Below are 12,682 nucleotides of genomic sequence, written 5' to 3'. Positions count from 1 at the left end.
AAAAGGATGAGTGATTGCCAGGGTTGAGACTGTGAAGGGGTGAACAGGCAGAGCAGAGAGGATTTTTAGGGCAGTGAAAGTACTCTGATATTAAAGGACTGATACATGTCATTATACGTTTGTCCGAACCCTTAGAATATACAAATCAAGAGTGAACCCTAATGAAAACTATGGACTCTGGGTGGTAATGACGTGTCAATGTACGTTCATCAGTTGTACAAATGTACTACACTGGTAGGGGATGTTGACAATGGGGGATGCTATGCAGAGTTTCTCTAGCTCGCTGCAACTAGAGAAAGCCTGTGTGCATCAACCAAGACCCAACCCAGCCAAAAATGAATAACATAAATTTCTATATATATTAAAAAAAGATAAGTACTGAGTACTATCTCCAAAATTTACGCCCAATGAATTCACTTCTCTTTATTTCCATAGCTACCACCTAGATCAAGCTACCATCATCTTTCTCCTGGGCTATTATAATAGCCCCCGACAGGTCTACTGCATCTATGCTTACCTTTCTACAGTTATTCTCTAATGAGCAACTAAGAATGTTTTCTTTAAAACAAAAAAGTAAACTACTACATATTGCTACTCCCCCAGCCTAAACACCAACCAACTAAAAATCCTCCAACATCTTCTCACTGTACTGAGAATGAAACCCCGACCTGCACTTACAGGGTTGTATACCATCCAGCTCTTGACTGATTTCTGCAATCTTACTTCATTTCCCTTTACCTCTAAGTTACCTCACTCCAGTCACATCAGTCTAATCTCTTTGCTCACATATGCTCAGTTAGGCCTACCTCAAAGCATTATAGTCTTGACCCTCCCCCCTCCTCTGCACAAAACCCTCCTCTCCTGGCTCTCAGCCCGATCTCAAAAGCAGCCTCCCAATGTCGCTCATCATATCAACCTGTTTTGTTTCCTTCACAGAACAAAGTATAACTGGAAATTAGCTAAAAACCGGTGCACTCTCCCTATAAGGGGTGTGGGCACTAAGAATCACAGCTGGTACTCCAGAAGGGCCCCCTTTCTGCCTGCTCCTTGTCTACACAACCTAAAAAGCTCCTGCCAATTACACTCTGCATATACGTGCATGCACACACAGGTAACCGAAGGGGACTGCAGACAGAGCCAGCAAACCAAAACTTTAAGACAATAAAGTATTTGCCAAAACTGACCAAAAAAATTGGTCCCTGTCAAAATAGTGCACATTATCTAATACTTTTGTGTGTTAAACGTAAGGATTAAAAACTAATATATCCTCTATCAGTCACATCAGTACACAAAAGACTCATATTTCTTTTTTTTCCCCACACACACTGTATTTTGTTTTTACAAGAGATAAACTGACACCAAGCATTGCAAATGGATGACCACAACAAAAGCAACAACGATTGCAACTACCAAACACGAAACAGACTCATACTATGTCATAATATTGACATTCAGTCCAGGAATCCTCCACTGTAACAGCTCCTTTACTTTGCTGTGAAAATTGATTTGTATACTTTTTGCCTCTGAATCCTGTGGGATTTTTTTTTTATTCAAGAGACTCATATTTCTAAAAGTTGAATTTGCTCGTTTGCCCTTTGGGGCAAGGGATAATTCTACGCAATGTCATTGCATTCCACCTGCAATAAGACATAAGAACTGGATAACCAAACACTGTGTTTCATGTCCTAAATAGGATACCAACCACATTTCTGTCAAAGGACTCTAAACACACTTCAGCATTCCATTAACAAACAATATTATGAAGTCAAATTACATCCAAATAAGGATAAGAAGCCTTGGACCAAGACTGTGGTTGATGCCACAGTCTCTGGCTTATAAGAAAGAATAAACATTAAAAGTAATCAAGGTATCTGAGAATTATCTGGCAGTTCAGTTGTTAGTGCTTTCACTGCTGAGGGCCCAGGTTCAATCCCTGGTCAGGGAACTAAGATCCCACAAGCCACACGTTACAGTGGGGAAAAAAAAAAAGGAATCAAGGTATATTAATAATACCATTAATAAATGTTGGACTATATAAACTAGAAATGCTAAAACAATGCTGTTTCACTACATGGTTAAAGAAAAAGAACAAGATTGCAAAAATAAGAAAAAAAGAACAAGATAAAACTTCATGGTAAAGATGACAGATTGAACACAGGCATTTCCTTTCATTCCCCTGAAACCCCACTAAAACACCCAAAGGATTTTTCACAACAGGATTAGTTCATTAGGATGAAGAGAACAGAAGACGAGGCAAGAGTATCAAAATCTGGGAAGCTGGTAAGCAGATGGATGAATGGTTAACTAACTCAGCAAGTCCAAGAAGCTGAACTCTAAGAAGGAAGCATCTGACATACACCTCTAGAAGGAGGAGGGCTGAAGGGAGACTGCCCATCCCTGTTCCTAGCAAAAAGCTAGAGTGGTTTCACTTCTATGAAGTGTGACCGTCTCTGCCTGTGGGGCAGCAGACAGAGAGGGGATGCTGTACTTAAAAAAAAAGGTGGGGGGGCGTCCCTGGTGGTACAGTGTTTAGGCATCTGCCTGCCAATGCAGGGGACACGGGTTTGATCCCTGGTCCGGGAAGATCCCACGTGCCACGGAGCAACTAAGCCCGTGCGCTAAAACCACTGAGCCTGCGCTCTGGAGTCTGTGAGCCACAACTACTGAAGCCCTCGCCACAACTAGAGAAAAGCCCACGTGCAGCAACGAAGACCCAACGCAGCCAAAAATAAATAAAATAATTTAAAAAATAAAATAAAATAATTTTTAAACAGGGAATTAAGCAAATGTTTAGATTCTGAATGCCTGGACCTTTCCCTCTGCCCCCACCCTCACCCCACAGTCAGCTCCCCATCAAGCCTATGCTTTCCAGGCAATCGATCTGAAGATTCTTCTTGGGGACATCTGACCTCACTAAGAAGGGAAAAAAAAAGACTAAAAACAGTGACATGAGGGTGGGGATGAGGCTTCCCAATAAAATGCCAAATGGTCAACAAGCCTATCCCTTTCACTCAGAGCTTCTAATCTATTTTAAAATCTTACATGTAACAAAATATAGATTATAACTATACCTAAGCATATTATCTTAATATAAAGAATGAAACTAATTTGGATTTCACCATGTGATGGTGTCCTTCAGATCACATTTGACTTCCACAGTGCAAATAATAAAGGACCATTTTAGTAAAAGTATCTCTTTTCCTAAGCATCTCTTTTGACCTGTCATTATTTAAATGCATCCTCTTTTCTTATAGCATTAAAAAGTTGAGATATATTTCACAATATAAAATTCACCACTTTAAAGTGTGCACACTACAGTGTGTTTTTAGTACATTCACTATTTTGTGTAACCATCACCATTATCTAATTCCAGAACATTCCCACCATCCCAAAACAAGCCTTATACCTATTAGCAGTCAGTCCTAATTCCCACACCCCTCCCTCACCCATCCCCTGGCGACTACTAATCCACTTTCTGTCTCTACGGATGTGCCTATTCTGGAAAATTCATATAAATGGAATTACACAATGTGTGGCCTTCTGTACCTGGCTTCTTTCACTTAGCATACTATTTTCCAGGTTCATCAAAGAACAGGTAAAAGTACATGTAACGGGTCATTCCTTTTAATAGTAGACTAATATTCCATTGTAGGCATATACCATGTTTTGTTTACCCATTCATCTCCTGATGGACATCTCGGCTGTTTACAACTTTTGGCTATTATGAACAATGCTCCAATCTGCTTGTTAGTATCCTGTTCTTAAATGTGAGTAAACCACCAAAAATCATTAGACGTGTGAAGAAAGGAGTTAACATGAAAGGTCTGTAGACAGTAAAATGAATAGGAAAAAAGCAACTGGGAAAACAGGGACAATGAAAAGAGAAGAAAACTCTCAACTAACTTTAAACTTATCATTAATTAACTTCAGGTAGTAAAAAATACTGTGCACATGAAGAAAGCACACAATCCTATATAAAGGAATAATGAGAGGACAAGAGTACTGTGAAACTAAAAATATGCTCAAAAAATTTTTCAATAGACTTGGACGCTGAGAAAGTCTCGAAGGAAGGAGAATGACGATGACAACAACAAAGACAGAGATGGCCAAATAGAAAGAAATTTTAAGACATGCAAAGTTTCAAAATTTATCTCCTACACATTCTTTTCTCAGGAAGCTTGAAGGATGTGCCTTACTAAAATGAGAGGGTGACAAAAACAGACAACCCTGGGTACAGGAGACAAAGATCCAACACAGGAAAGAAGGAAATGCAAGCCCTAGGATGAGGATGGTGAGCATTTCAGGTTAACCATCCTAAACCAAGAAGACGAAATTTATCAACTATCTGATGTGCCTGATCATACTGAGAGACCTAAACATCCAAGAGACAGCCTGAAGCTAAATCAGTAATAAGTACATAGAAAATTAAGTAAACAATAAATCCAAAGAAAGAGAAAGCAAAGCGTCGGAAATGAAAAGTAGTTACAGCTACCACATGACTTAGTCATGGAAACTTTTTTTTTCAATTCAAAGACCTTATTCTCTTTTGTTTAAATTATTTTTGCTGTGTTGGGTCTTCGTTTCTGTGCGAGGGCTTTCTCTAGTTGTAGCAAGTGGGGGCTACTCTTCATCGCAGTGTGCAGGCCTCTCACTATCGCATCCTCTGTTGTTGGGGAGCTCAGGTTCCAGACATGCAGGCTCAGTACTTGTGGCTCACGGGCATAGCTGCTCCACGGCACGTGGGATCCTCCCAGACCAGGGCTCGAACCTGTGACCCCTGCATTAGCAGGCAGATTCTCAACCACTGAGCCACCAGGGAAGCCCAGTGGACACCTTTTATATCGTCAAATTAATAACCAATACTGACCTAAAAATTACAAAACTACTCCATAGTGAGGATGGGGAAACAGGAGAGGTGTGTGTGAACACAGGGCTGGGAAGAGAGGGTACTTCCTGTAGTGGGTAATTACAGAAAATGTCTAGTACTGAAAAATTAACAAGTCAAAATAGTGGCATGTTACTTAGAAATATGGAAGTAAATAACAAAAGGATCCCTCAAGGATCAAAAATAATTACTTGGGGAGGTGAGAGTGGCTGATGTTTTTTTTATAATGGGCCTTCCACAAGTATTTGACTATCTTAAACTTTGTGTATGTACAAATGGAACTTGCACTCATTCTGTTTTGAAAAGGTTCTGGCTACAGAAATGTCCTGAAGGAAGAAATCTTAAAGATAAACATATAAATACTTCTGAACTAAGGGAAAAATAAAATCACAATTGTGTCCTAAATTTAAGGGCTATGAATGGCCTCTAAGCAATTTAGTGTTTTCTGGAAAGGATAAACGTTCAAGAAAAAAATAAGCTCCAAGATGAAGAAAATCTCTGTATATTCTGCAGGTTATTTAACTGTATACACTGTTCACTGAACTAACAATTTTGTAAGGTAAGAAAATCATTTTTGTAATACTATTTCACATTGTTCTTAAGGAGAGAGACTGAAGAGCCTTTATCAGTTAGTTGTTTCTAATGGTTCTGAAACACTAGTAAAATAATTCTTACGACAATGGCTGAAATTTAGGGCATAAATTGACACCAACTTGCCTCTTTGTGCAGTACATCTCCTTTGACTTTAACAATTCTAACCTGGATCTTTGCAGTCTCTCTGCCTGTCAATACTTCCTATGGCCAACTCCTTCTGCTCACTCTGGTCTCGGTGTGAATACCATCGCTCTCAGAGGCTGTCTCACCTTTCAGTCTAAAGTGCCGACTCCCTTTTGCTCTAGATCATTCTAGAGCACTCTAGAGCCTTTTGTCCTGATCTGAAATGATCATTCCCAGAAGGCAGAGGCCTTGTCTGTCGTGTTAACCACTTTACCCCCGCCAGGTCTGTGATAGTACTGGGCAAGTATCAGGCACCCAAGGATCTGCTGACTGAATACGAGGGTATTCACCTCAGTGCTCTTTGTTTTGAAGCACCTTATTGCACACTCACGTTTTGGGTTTTTGTTTTTTCATCAATTTGAAAAAAAGTAAAAATCGACCTGCTGTGAGAACACCAAAAACATCCTTCAAAGTGCAGGTGGATGTTTACACTAAAGAATTACTAGCTGTTTTTCTGAGGTTCAAATTTAACTGGGAATCCTATATTTTACTTGGCAATCCCAGTCAGGCAGTAAGAAAGAGAGAAGAGCCAGAATGGGATGTGTTGGGGTAGGGGGGCAGCTAAAGGCTGCTATGAGGCATAAGAAGTTGGGAAGACAGATGAGAAATTTGGGATTTACTGCTTTGTGCTGACCAGTGTAACTTGCCCTTTGCTACCTCCTCAAGAAAACTTCAGTAAAGGTTTACTCTACTTTTCAAAAAAATAAACGCAGATGAGAGACTATGTCCTCTGAGAAGTCTTCCCTTATTTTACACCGAAAAACGTTTCCTCCTCCTGTGCCACCTCTGGACTTGGTAAACTAGCACTCTGAATTGTGTCTGTAAGCTCCAGAAGGGCAGAGTTTAAGTGTTTCCTCTGTATCACCAGCATCTAGAACAGTGTCGGGCACAATGTCTGTTCAACATGAAATCTACAAGCTACATCTAAATCAAAATGCGATCAGTTATTTTAGCCGTACACAACATGGTAAAGAAAGGTAATTTCAAAGTCTGAACGTATACGATTAGAACATATACTTACTGTTTCAAAAGTATTCAGGATCATCAAAGGGAAAAACACATTAAAATAATCTCTACCATCTTGAAATCTCACAGGCACAGGTCTTGTGATGGACTGACAAAGAGTTGAAGGGGGTCCGCACTGATCAAAGTCCACAAACATTGCGTATTTCCATTTTAAGACCTCTTTAACGAAGGTGTCAGAGATGGACTGTGCTGACAAGAAAATGTTTACTGGAGAGGAAGGCGAAAAAGATCTGTTTTCACAAAATGGAACTTTGTAGCCTTGCCTGTTGGAATTATTTGGAGTATGAGACTGGAGAACGTTGCACAAACCCTTCATTTCAGCCACTGGCTTCTGAGACACCAGAGAGACTGGCTGTGGTACTTTCAAAGCACATTGTACCCCACTTGACTTATTTTGCAGAGTTGGTAAGAGTGCTGACGTATTTACCAAAGACTTGTAAAGACCAGCAATTCGTGAAGTACTACTGGAGGTAAATATCTTAGCAGTGGGAGGTCTCGAAGGTTTAGATGCAGAGAGAGGCAAGCCAGGTCTACGAAATATATCTTCATCTGCTGCTTTAGCTTCAGAGTGTTTGGAACAGTATTCACCCTGGTTTTTCAGTGTTTCCACACAATCTTTGTATTTACATTTTGTGCTACTCCAAGATTCCAACTGAGGCCGACTCACAGAATCTTCTTCTACCTGGACTGTATCTTTTCCATGAACTACTTCAATGAGTTCATCATTCTCTTTCTCCATTTGTGAACATAAATCCATATCTTCCGGATCACATTGTGTTAAAAATGTATTATCCTCCTCTATGTCACTGTTGGATTCAGGTTCTCCCTCTTTCAAAGCTGCCTCTGCTGTTTTAATGACCTCTTCAGGTACATAAGCTGTACCATAACCCCAATCATCTGTGGTATCACCTACATGAGTCAAGCACGAATTATCTTCATTCTCTTGAACTGAATTCTTGTCTGCTTTCTGATCTTGCCAAACTGAAAACACTTCACATGGACTTTCAAACTCAAAAAAATGAGAATCCGATTCCTCAAACCGCAAAAGGGACCTTGTATTTTCTTCCTTTATTACATTCTGTTCCACATTTGTGTTAGCTATTGAAGTATGATGCTCTGGACATTCTTTCTCAATGCATGTTTTACCCTGTTTAATGTGTTTCTTAAAACCCACAATTCTTTCATCATCATCATCTTCTTCATCAGAATCGGAAATAATAATGACGTGTCCACAGCAGGTTTCCCTGACACTATTTTGGTTGGCTGTCAAACATCTTCTATCATCTTTAACTTTTCTTTGTAGCTGGGATAAACTTCTTTGGGTTGAACCTGATGGGAACTTAATAACACTGGCTTGAGCTATTAAAGATAATATGTGGATGTCTCTGTCTATCTGAGAATCTGTTAAAGGGTCAGACTTAGGACTGATGCTAAGGACCTGTTCTCTTAAATCAGAAGAAAACTGAACAGTACTCTTGCTAATTCCCATATCTCTTGATTCAAGTACAGTCACAGGATCTTTAAAGGGAGGTGTTTTCTCCACAAAAATATTGGTCATTTCTGTGAATGAGACCAAATCTTTATTACCAACATGACATTCTAGTATTTGACAACTGATATCAGGGGTGGAGAAAATGCCCAACTCTTCTTCCTTTACTTGTTTCTTTTTCAGCAATAAACTGTTTTCAGGTTTTTGTTGTCCATTTTTATCATCCAGAACACCACTAGGGCCTAAAGAGAGATTGTGTATGAAGCCATCTCCTTTCTGACCTCCTGCATCTTTCTTTGAACAGAAACTTTCAATGCTAGATACAGTCAGGTTTTCCTCTAAAGTGGTACTTTTCCTGTCTTGCTTTTTCATTACATGCGATAACTTAGCACAGATTTCATCTTTATGTGCCTTAGTTCTTGCTTTTGATGTTTTGCCAAGAGCATCATCCTTTAAAGAGAAATCCTCATCTGATGTGGATACCTTTTCCAGAGAGTCATTGCTAGAATCAGTCAACAAACCTGCTGATGTGATTATTCCTCTGTCAAATACCTTTTCTGGACCATTTCTTGAAGTACAATTCTGTGGGGTATATGAGGAATTCTCTTTTACAGACTTATGCTTCCCTGTACTTATTTTAATTTGGCCTCGAGCTCTTTCATTAACAAGCCTTTTACTACTGGGCTTCAAGCACAACTCAGCTGAGAGATGGTCTTTGCGTTTCAAATCTTTTATATAAGTTTGCTCATTATCCTCTTCTATGGCATTATGTGTCTTGCTGAAAATACTCTCTTTCACTTGACAGGCATCAGCTTTCATCGGTTCTTTAGAGAATGTTGGGCTGGAGTTTTCCAGACAGTGCCTGTGTTTTTTAGACTCCTTACCTGTTTGTTCACTTTCTTCTTTATTGTAAGATGCAGGAGGCGTTTTACATGGAGGAGTCAGATCCACAGAAGTGCTACACTGAGGCACTTTGAATTTTATGTTTCTAATAATTTGCTTTAAACAAGTTTGTAACTCATGGGTTTCCTGACTTGTCAACTGCCAACCTAAAGATATATTTCCTCGTAGGAATAAGTTGAGCTTATCCCAGAATCGCTTACAAAGAGTCTGCTGCCCAAGCTGATAGCCTTCTTTAAGGAGACTTCTGATCAGCTGCAGACAAGCAAGTTGTACAGAGTTAGATGGCACTGAATGCAGTGACAGAGATATCATTGTTGTGCCTTTGGAGCAGTTTCCAGATGACTTCTCAGAACTCCGAGCAAACGCGGTGGTGGGAAGCTTGGCACATTTTACGATGGCTTCCACCCAGTGCTGGGAACTAACCCACAGCAAATGCAAACACTTTTTATTTCTATGCAGTTCAATCACTGACACCAAAATCAGAAGGAAAAACTCAGTGACTGTGTCACACACGGCGTCCGTCTGGTTGAGGACGTCTTTGACTTCAGAATGCAGATGATGAATAACCTCCACTATATAAGCTACACCCAGATCCTTAAGATCCATGAGGGACTGCACAAAGGGAATGAACCACAGAAACGTGCTGTTATGAACACGCATGTCTTGACCGATATCTGACTGAAGCACATTAGCTAATGTTTCCATTTCTTCATACATGTTAGGACAATAATCTGGGCAAATGGCTGATCTCCACCCTGAATCCTAAAATGAAAGAGATACTGACATTCAGATAAACAAGCACCATTCATGACAGGTTTAACACAAAAGTTGCCAACAAGAAAATACACTGCTCAACTTTCCTGTGTTGATGTACATATACGGACCCCCAAGAAATTGAAAACAGTCCAATTTTGAGGTGAAGCTTTCATGAAAAGGTTAAATTTACAAAACCTCCATGTACTCTGGACCTCTTTCCTTCAGTTGGTTTTGATTTCTAGTCATGTGATTTATCTCCCTCAAGCCATAAATGTTCTACCCTTCCAAAATGTACTTAAAAATTAATCTCTCAAAGTGTGCATGCTCTCATTACAGCCCATTTTTCCTCATGAGCTACTGTTCAATCAGAAACTGTTTTATGCAACAGTTGATTCAGAATAGCTACATATCATAAAATCAGCAATGCAACTAACCACATAAAACACTGGCTATACAATATAAAGGCAATACAATATCATCTGAATTCTCAAAATGTTTGATACCTTTTTGGTCTTTTCAGGGTTATAATTGTATACCATCTGGCTGCAAGTCACCATATCATCTAAATATGACTCGGATTCTGACTTGGTCCTTAAATATTAAGAACAAATAGAAATTACTGAAAGGAAGGGTAAAAAGAAGAGAAAAATCCTACTGTTAAGTCAATTATAGTAGACTTCCTCATACAGATTGTTGGAAATCCTGACACAGGAACTGAACGAACCTCACAGAGCTGTTCCGTATGTTCTGGATCTCTTTCCTGTAGCTCACGTTGTTGATAATGGTTTGAAATGCCTCAATAGGATCAATCAGTTGACCCCAGACCTTAGATCCAAGACGATCCAGAATCACCATGAAACAGTGTAACGCTGGCCAGAAAGGATCCACACTATCATCTGAAACACAATGGAGTAATTTGCCAAATTACAACACAACTAGAGAAAGGTACTAAAATATATTGAGAATTAAGCATTCTTTACCTGGGTAGCAACAAAAGTGAAAGCAAAGCAGGAAATAATTTAAAGTAAAGCATTGTCAACTACAGGTTTTAGAAAGCTGGGAAACTTTTAAATAGTGTCTGCATTTTTTTTAAAGCAATACACCTCTGTTAAGAAATCTTGTTGTGTGGAACAAACTGAGATAGTCCAGATAAACTCAACTTTCTCACCCTATTTGCCAACCTGAAAGAATCGTTCCTCCTCTGCTTCTTCCAGACCTTTATACTCCCATCCTTCAATAAATAACAGAGGTAAAGTAGAAAAAAAAGGGAGAGAAAGAAAAACTTGGTATTTTCAGATCTAAACAAAGTCCATGATATGAGAAATCCTGAATTGTGTGTGTCATTCGGTTGGAATAAAGGACTGAACCCCTCATCCACTGGATAAGCAGAGATACATAATCTTCATCCACCCATGTCTCAACATGGCTTTGTTGTTATCTCCATTCCATCCAACTGGCAGGAATTCCCATTACTCAACACACTCTTATCCCTGGTCCTTCCCCTCTTCTCTACATGCAGGGGCAAAACACTGCCCTGCTCAAAGACCTTCACTTTCTCCTTAATGTCTTCTAAGGAAATTAGAAGCCCTCAGTCAAGCATCTGTAAGATCTTACTCTATTCTTTCTTTCCAGAATTATTTTTGACACTCACATAAAGATACACCACCTACAGAATAAAACAGATAGCTGGCTTTTTCCAAGAAAGAACCAGAATGGCTTCACTGTTAGTACCACCTGTCATCTTCCGCAGTATTCTTAGGAGGCAAGTGCTCTAACTCACCCAATTACTGTCAACTTTAGAACTTTCTGCTTTATTTCCCTCAGGGCTCTTAGAGTCTACTTTTTTTTTTTTTTATCATAGTCGTTCGTGTAGAACTGCTCATATACTTTTTTATCTTCTACTGAAGCTGTCTTATGTCTAGGAAGCTCTCAAATAAGGAAGAAAGTCATTAGTTAAGTGAAGACAATTATGGAATGTTTCTTAAAGAGGGGACTTCCCTGGTGGTGAAGTGGTAAAGAATCTGCCTGCCAAAACATTGGCAGAACACTCTATGACATAAAAGACCATTTTTGACCCACCGCCTAGAGACATGGAAATAAAACCAAACAAATGGGACCTAATGAAACTTCAAAGCTTTTGCACAGCAATGGAAAACATAAACAAGATGAAAAGACAACACTCAGAATGGGAGAAAATATTTGCAAATGAAGCAACAGACAAATGATTAATCTCCAAAATTTACAAGCAGCTCACGCAGCTCAATATCAACAAAACAAACAACCCCATCCAAAAATGGGCAGAAGCCCTAAATAGACATTTCTCCAAAGAAGATATACAGCTTGCCAACAAACACCTGAAAGGATGCTCAACACCACTAATCATTAGAGCAGTGCAAATCAAAACTACAGTGAGGTGTCACCTCACACCAGTCAGAATGGCCATCATCAAAAAATCTACAAACAACAAATGCTGGTGACGGTGTGGAGAAAAGGGAGCCCTCTTGCACTATTGGTAGGAATATAAATTGATACAGCCACTATGGAGAACAGTATGGAGGTTCCTGAAAAAACTAAAAATATAACTACCATATGACCCAGAAATTCCACTCCTGGGAATATACCCTGAGAAAACCATAATCCAAAAACAGTCATGTACCACAATGTTCACTGCAGCTTTATTTACAAGAGCCAGGACATGGAAGCAACCCAAGTGTCCATCGACAGATGAATAGATAAAGATGTGGCTATACATACAATGGAATATGACTCAGCCATAAAAAAGAAACGAAATCGAGTTATTTGTAGTGAGGTGGATGGACCTAGAGTCTGTGGTACAGAGTGAAGTA

General features: G+C 39.5%; 1 protein-coding gene across 1 annotated transcript in view; it reads right to left on the bottom strand.

The window, feature by feature from the left end:
• LOC132482904 (probable helicase senataxin) overlaps nucleotides 1-12,682 on the bottom strand; it is a 71,135-nt gene that overhangs the window by 39,854 nt on the left and 18,599 nt on the right. The window contains exons 8-10 of the mRNA XM_060088173.1: nucleotides 10,561-10,732; nucleotides 10,340-10,427; nucleotides 6,684-9,842 (exon numbers count right to left, since the gene is read on the bottom strand). Of these exons, the coding sequence (XP_059944156.1) occupies nucleotides 6,684-9,842; nucleotides 10,340-10,427; nucleotides 10,561-10,732 (3,419 nt within the window). The remainder of the gene's footprint in view (nucleotides 1-6,683; nucleotides 9,843-10,339; nucleotides 10,428-10,560; nucleotides 10,733-12,682) is intronic.

This window comes from Mesoplodon densirostris, chromosome Y (assembly GCF_025265405.1).
Source record: "Mesoplodon densirostris isolate mMesDen1 chromosome Y, mMesDen1 primary haplotype, whole genome shotgun sequence".
Lineage (NCBI taxonomy): Eukaryota > Metazoa > Chordata > Mammalia > Artiodactyla > Ziphiidae > Mesoplodon > Mesoplodon densirostris.
Note: the sequence above shows the minus strand (reverse complement) of the source record. Positions and strands in the feature narration are given on the sequence as shown.